Source organism: Trachymyrmex septentrionalis, unplaced genomic scaffold (genome assembly GCF_001594115.1).
Source record: "Trachymyrmex septentrionalis isolate Tsep2-gDNA-1 unplaced genomic scaffold, Tsep1.0 scaffold383, whole genome shotgun sequence".
NCBI classification, from domain to species: Eukaryota; Metazoa; Arthropoda; class Insecta; order Hymenoptera; family Formicidae; genus Trachymyrmex; species Trachymyrmex septentrionalis.
The window spans coordinates 64,505-71,258 of NW_017305550.1; the positions used below are offsets into that span (position 1 = coordinate 64,505).

A 6,754-nucleotide genomic window follows, 5' to 3' on the forward strand; every position below is an offset into this window, starting at 1 on the left:
TTACGAAAATACTGTATACTTCATCATATATAGATATAACAGTCTACACAATATAGCGTCTCCGAAAAAATTTGATTTAATTTTTTAGTAAAACTTAATTTTATTAACCCTTTACTATACTTTTCTCTTACAAATTAAAAAAAAATTAAGCTTTATACGAACGACGTACCACGGCTCTCATCTGTGATATTCATGTTTGACCCGATTTCCTTATCACGAGTCTCACACAATATTGTAGGCGAAAGGGTTAATTATATTTTGGGAAGGAGATCCAGCTAATTTAACCTAATTTAACCTAACCTAACCTAACCTAACGTAACCTGCAATTTCAACTTGCTGAAGGCAGCCACATTCCTGGTTGAAAATCGACGCATGCGCACTAAAAATTGGGGGGCCACATAAAAAGTTCAGTATCCATACTGTATGTACTTATACGGTGCTGTAACTGTGAAACGCGAAACATGGGGCGGTATTCATAGTCCGTTTTTATTTTCAAACCATCTTAAATATAATATCTTAAGATATTAATACAGACCTCGGATTGACTTACGACATCTTAAGACAGTCGTAGGGTCTGAGCACAAGAATTGTCGTAACACTTATTTAGATTTAAGTTGTAGACGTAAATAACACACAAGCTTTGGCGTATGACATACTATTTGCCGTCTCTTGGAGACACAGTAATAAGTTGTACGTCATACCTAAAAGCTTATGCGTTATTTACGTCTACAACTTAAGTTTAAGTAAGTGTTACGACAATTCTTATGCTCAGACCCTTAAATGTAAGAATCGACTTCCTTGAGGAATGAGGATTCCTTGTTTCTTATTTCATAAACCTTCCTTGATCAAGCAAAGAACCTTATTAGCTTCCTTTTCTCAAGGAAGGTTACGAGTTTCCTTGAGGAAGTGCAGCCTTCATAACCACCAATCAAACCACCAAATTTAGTTCGTCACACTAGTCTTTTTATTTTCGATAGTTTTTTTTTCGGAAATAAACTGTGTCAAAAGTATTTTCTCCTTCTTCGTATAATAAGCATTATGACGAATCCGATTGGAAGCACTGACATTAAAGCCATTGTACACTTGTCTAATTTAAGTATAAAAATAAAATACAAATATTTCGAATTATGAAATATATATTTTATCTAACAATACAATAAAATATATTGAGTGATTTTACAATTTAATCGATTTCCATGTTCATTTATAAATATATATTTCCGTTATTTTGTGTATGTACGACAGTTTTAATGTGCATCAGTGAGTGCGTCCAATCAAATTCGTTATTAATTTTATGTTTATCCATTATTGTTGCAAAATGCTTAATCATGACTTTATTTAATTAACAATGCCTTTATAACCTTTATTCGTAATTCATGATATTAGGTTTGCATATACTATATATTATGACATGCTGCCTTCAATAGGTTACTAAAATCTCTAAAATATTTCTTCCTTTGGGAAGACAGACTTGAGATCCATTTATGAAACAAGGAGGCCTTGGAGAATCGAGGAATCCTTCATGGAAGCTTCCTCCATCCTTAAAAGGAAGGACTATGAATACGGATGTATGAATACCGACTTGTTTCGCGTTATGAGAAGTTGGTACTGAATCTTTTCTTGCACGAGAAACTTGATGACGTGAAACACGTCAGTATTCATAATCGATTCTTTCGAATTTTTACATTTTTACATTTAAAACTGTCTTAAGCTGTCTTGTCGGAACAAAAGTAGGCGTGGTTTGGCCAAACTTTAGGAGCACACCATGGCCGCGATCCGATTTACGCTCACACGCTTAAAAATGTTTTCATCCTTGTTTGTCAAATGTTAAATGAAGACAAACGATGCTCATAAGCGTGTCAGCATGAATCGGACGGTTCATGTAATCTTTCTACCATGCTATGTCATGTATGTATGTATATATATAGAAAGAGAAATGAAGTTAGAATACTGAAGTTAGGAAAGTTCCACTGCAGATTACATTAAAATAACTTGATAATATGTTGAAATAGTTAAAAAATAATTTGATAAGCGCTAATAAATTATATTTCTACAACAGTTTTGGTACCATCATTATCATCAGAGTCTATTTGCTCAGAGTACGCATGCAATTCTATGTTATCTCAATTGTTAATAGAAAACTCAACTAAATCATTCAGTAATAGTTCACAAACATTATATTGTAACTCTAAACAAAAGGATCAATATAATCTTTATAAAAGAAGAAAATTACAAGAAGCAGGTATTATTAAAATCTGAATTGTAACTTTTTTTTATTCATAATGTGTTTATATGGCCCAATATACATCAAACGTCCTAAAAAAAAATATGATAAATTTTTATCACACTTTATGCATGTGTATGCAGTGTGCACGCCCACACACAATCAAGACTATAATCATATATAAATATATACCTATATGTATACATACATATGTACATATACATACATACATATGTTTTTTAAAGTGATGCTACAAGTCAAAGACAGACTAGGTCGTTCTTGGCGAGATGTAGCTAGACATTTAGGTATTACAGAATGTGAAATCGATGCTATACAAAGTAAATATCCTTATGATTTGAAGCAACAAAGCTACGAGGTAACACATTTATAATAAAGACTTAAATGTATATATGTGCGTGCGTGTGCATGCGTACGTGCGTATGTGTATGTACTACATGTATGCTTAGGTAGACATCTAAAATATATTCTGATTGAACTTGAACTGAAATAATTTGTTTATAGATTTTAAAAATTTATATATTGCAATCCGACACTGAGCAATGGGCCGTAAATCTAATACATGCCTTAGAAAAGGGAAGACGGAGAGATATTAAAGAACTTGTGGAGGAATTGATATTAAAAAATAGGATATGATATCAATATATAAAATTTTTCTATATGTGTTATATTAGAGCCAATATATATATTTCTCTTTCTGAATAGACGTTTTAACTTATTCTGTTTTTTTTTTCCAATCAAATGTGACATAATTTAACAATGAACAGATTTGATAGTATATAATAGATAATTTAATGTACAAAGTTATATAATTGATATAAATAAAAGTACGAAAGCATTATGCCACTTTTTTATAAAAAATTCTTGAGTATAATTATAACTATACTGTACATAAGTATTAAATGAGATTACTAAGGATTTATTTGCCAAAAAATAAGGTTGTACAATTACATTTAAGAATATAAATTTATTTAAATCATATAGTCAATTAGTCACAAAAATACAGCAGCCCACGTGCGTATCTCATCAGTTATAGGTGAGCTATATGTATTCTATATTTCTTAAACTGAATCTTTATATTAATATATCCATCTATTTCATTTTGATGTGATTTATTAATTTTAATCTGTTATTATAGAAACGTAACTACAACAATATAACATGCTTTTGAAAACAAAATTTTTATGTTTTTTTTTTTAATATAATGCAAAGATATATTTCCACACAATTTTATTATCTGATGATTTTTCATATTAACATATTTGAATGAACAACTTAAGGGTGATATCATGAATTTTTAGTGATATTTAAAGTGTATAAGTATTTTTCGTTTGACTCCCAGCTTTCACCATAGTATCTTTATGTACTTGATATCCCATAGTTGTTTTAGATGTAATCCTTAATCTTTCCTTGAGTTTTCGGCTAAAATCATAAATTATCGTATAATATACTAATAAGCTTGAAAAGTCAGAGACAAAAAATCAAGTTTGATGTCTTACCCAATTTCCATAACACTATCTGCACAATCTGCATTCGATGTCCAGACACCAAGTTTGTCTCCTTTTGGCCTAACATTCACTACGGCTCCACAAATGTCATCAGAATATTCGTTGAAGGCTTCACCAATCATACACAGTAGAATTTCTAACCAAAAATTATCTAAATCCGTAGTTCTTTGCTTTTTGTCTAGATTTATTAGCCATCGTCCACCACATTTATTCTGATCATCCTCCCACATAGGCCGAATTCCTTGCTTAAACATGCTATAGTCACAACCTTGTCTTAATTCAGAAGCTGTCTTTATGTGGTTGTACAAGCTGTACATAACAAAAAAAAACGATTTTTCTTCGCTATAGTTCATATTATACATTTTGCATATCTCTGGTATGTTTTTCACGTTTATCGAGAAACAAAATTCAGTTACCTCCAGAAATCCTCAGCTGTATCAAAGCTCGTTATTTCCCGCTGGCTTTCTTCCCATGTTTTAGTCCTATCAGGCTCGTAATACCACAGAGTCCAGGTATTTTGCAATGGATGTTTGATTAAGTATTCAGGCGGAAACTCACCAGGGCTCGCTACTTCCGTATTCTGCTTTCGATCGATTTCCTAAAAAGAGTTACGTCACTGTTTATCTGACATTAAAAGGAATCGCCTTAGGATCGCATTCAGACGCATCGATTCAGAAATTATGAGCAACCTTGTGCATGGTCGCGCTAACCTGTACGACGCTCACAACGGATTGCGTGCGCATAGTTTTGCCGGTCGGTTCCACGCCACCCCTCGCAATCGCCCGCGATATTTCCGGCGATTATTTATAAATGATTGATAGGATTGACGCGGTGGGGCACCTTTACTGAACGAAAAAACGCTGCAAACCTCGCGGATCACTTTCTACGAGGAAGAGGGTGAGGGACGCAGAGGGAGAAGGATAATGAAAGGAATGTAAAGGATCGGCAGAGAATTGTCGCACGATATTACGCTTTGTTTTCGCCGCGATCTGCGCCACGTGGATGAAATTGGCGTTCCTGTACGATTCGTTCCATCATCAACATACCTCGATTTCTTCAGAAATACTCGTAGCCATGTCACTTGATATTACTCGCTATACACGACGCTTGCTAACTCGCTCCGTTGAAGCCGCGCGAATAGCAGCGACACATCTGGCAGTATTGTTGCAACTTTAAAAATGTAATCACCAGATTTCTAGTTCTAAATCAACAAACTTCTATTAGAGAGAGAATCAAATAGCGTTTTCGATTGATTCAGATTTGCTCCCATTTGAGTTGGATAATAAGTTTAATCGCGTTGCATGAAATCCTCAAATATTTTTGCACTTAAAATGAGATAAATATATATTTAGCTTTGAAAAGAGAGAAAGCGAAGATGCCGAGTGCAAAAAGTGCGAACAACGCGAACAGATCTAATGTTATACTATTGGTTGACGCTATATATTTCATCAATAGGAGAGCATACAACGTCATTAATCCAATCTAAAAACTTAAACACAATAGACATAGGAAACAGGGAATAACAAGCTGTCCAATCAGAGCTCTAGGATATAATATCGAACTTACACACCAGAGTTCTGATTGGATGGCTCGTTACTCACTGTTGCCTGTGCCTATTGTGTTTAAGCCTTAAGTTAAACCTTTTTAAAAGAAATAAGAAAACCATTTTCGTGTGAAGAAGAAAACAAGCTTACACCACGATTTCAAGGCTCAAAATTGAGGTATAAGCCTATCTTCTTCTTCAGGAGCATTTATATTGGCCGTAACTGTATGCCGTAATCTGTAACCCTGGATCTACAATAAAGTTCTAAGCCTAAAGCCGTAAGAAATGGACGAATCATAGTCGATTATTCTTCTCAAATTCGACTGTAATTAGTCAATTTCTTACGACTTATAATATGAAGCGATTGATTTCGAAATACAAACTTCAGATTGGCTGTCGCAACAAACTTGCGATCGGCTTGCAACTAATGTAGAATCGGTTTTATGGATTTTATGTGTGAAATCCTTTATGCCTTATGTGTCATGCATTTCATGTGTGAAGCTCTTTAGTTACAGCGCTACTTTGTGTATAACTAAAAAGAATATTTTCGACACAACTATCGGAACACAACTATAGTTTCATGTGACCCCCTTAGGATGCCGTCTATGTATACGGAATCGGAACGACGGAATTCTTACTAGAAATGAGTTTAGCATTCCGTTTCGTAAAGTCGTAATTACACTACAGGCTCTCAACTCTCGACTCTGAGGCTACCATTACATGAAGCGCGGAAATGCGAAAACGCGGAAGACAAAATTATTTAAACTTTACTAGATTTCCGCGTTTCCGCGTGTTCTGTTCCGTCTGTTGATCTCCTAATATTGCAGTACAATTTGAGCGGAAAAGTGAAACAGGGAATTAGAAATAATTTTTAACGGTATTTATTGATTAAAATGCTTGTTTTCAATACATAAGATATTGTATAACGGAACGGATTTCTTACTAGAAATGATTTCACTAGCATTCCGTTCGTAAGAAGTTTTCTCTACCAGAATCAACAGAATCTCATGTCGATTGCAGGCTATGTCGATACTGCTATTGCTATTGCTATTGATAGTTGAAAATTTGACAACTTTGAAGAAGAAAACATTTACCAAATTGAAGGACTCTTTCTATACAAAATAAATAACAGTAAATAAAGGGCAAAATAAGAGTCAACACATTTTTTTAAAAAAGTCATACAATTAAAAGAATAAAATATAAATAAAGAAAAATAAATTTGAAGAAAACATATAATAAAAAATAATAAAAATTAAATAAAAAATAATTAAAAACTCAGTGTTACAAGTTTCGGATTGAGCCCTCTTCAAACGTTAAACATATCGAAAAAAACGGTAGTACAAAATAATTATCCTTAATCATTATTAAAAATTTAATAAAAAATAGACATATAGCACACAATGATTTGACTGACAATGTCTGTCTGTCAAACGAATCTGCTTCTTAACGGTATCATTTATT

General features: G+C 33.3%; 2 protein-coding genes across 6 annotated transcripts in view; one reads left to right on the top strand and one right to left on the bottom strand.

Annotated features, from left to right (window-relative positions):
- The window catches only part of LOC108750922 (fas-associated death domain protein), a 7,097-nt gene extending 4,182 nt beyond the window's left edge, over positions 1 to 2,915 (top strand). For all 3 annotated transcript variants that reach the window (XM_018490797.1, XM_018490798.1, XM_018490796.1), the window contains exons 3-5: positions 2,060 to 2,242; positions 2,470 to 2,600; positions 2,747 to 2,915. In XM_018490797.1, the coding sequence (XP_018346299.1) occupies positions 2,060 to 2,242; positions 2,470 to 2,600; positions 2,747 to 2,878 (446 nt within the window). In that variant the 3' untranslated portion in view covers positions 2,879 to 2,915. The remainder of the gene's footprint in view (positions 1 to 2,059; positions 2,243 to 2,469; positions 2,601 to 2,746) is intronic.
- A 544-nt stretch (positions 2,916 to 3,459) lies between these two features.
- On the bottom strand, positions 3,460 to 4,921 carry LOC108750923 (eukaryotic translation initiation factor 4E-like). 3 transcript variants are annotated; one of them, XM_018490800.1, is made up of 4 exons: positions 4,461 to 4,787; positions 4,167 to 4,348; positions 3,742 to 4,059; positions 3,460 to 3,664 (listed from the first exon to the last, which is right to left on the bottom strand). In XM_018490800.1, exons 1-4 carry the CDS (start codon positions 4,491 to 4,493, stop codon positions 3,550 to 3,552), a joined length of 648 nt encoding a protein of 215 aa, XP_018346302.1. In that variant the 5' UTR covers positions 4,494 to 4,787; the 3' UTR covers positions 3,460 to 3,549. The 3 variants fall into 3 exon arrangements, with proteins under 3 accessions (XP_018346302.1, XP_018346301.1, XP_018346303.1); XM_018490799.1 differs by having other exon boundaries at positions 4,440 to 4,787; XM_018490801.1 differs by lacking the exon at positions 4,461 to 4,787 and adding an exon at positions 4,797 to 4,921 and having other exon boundaries at positions 3,462 to 3,664.
- Between the last annotated feature and the right edge of the window lie 1,833 nt (positions 4,922 to 6,754).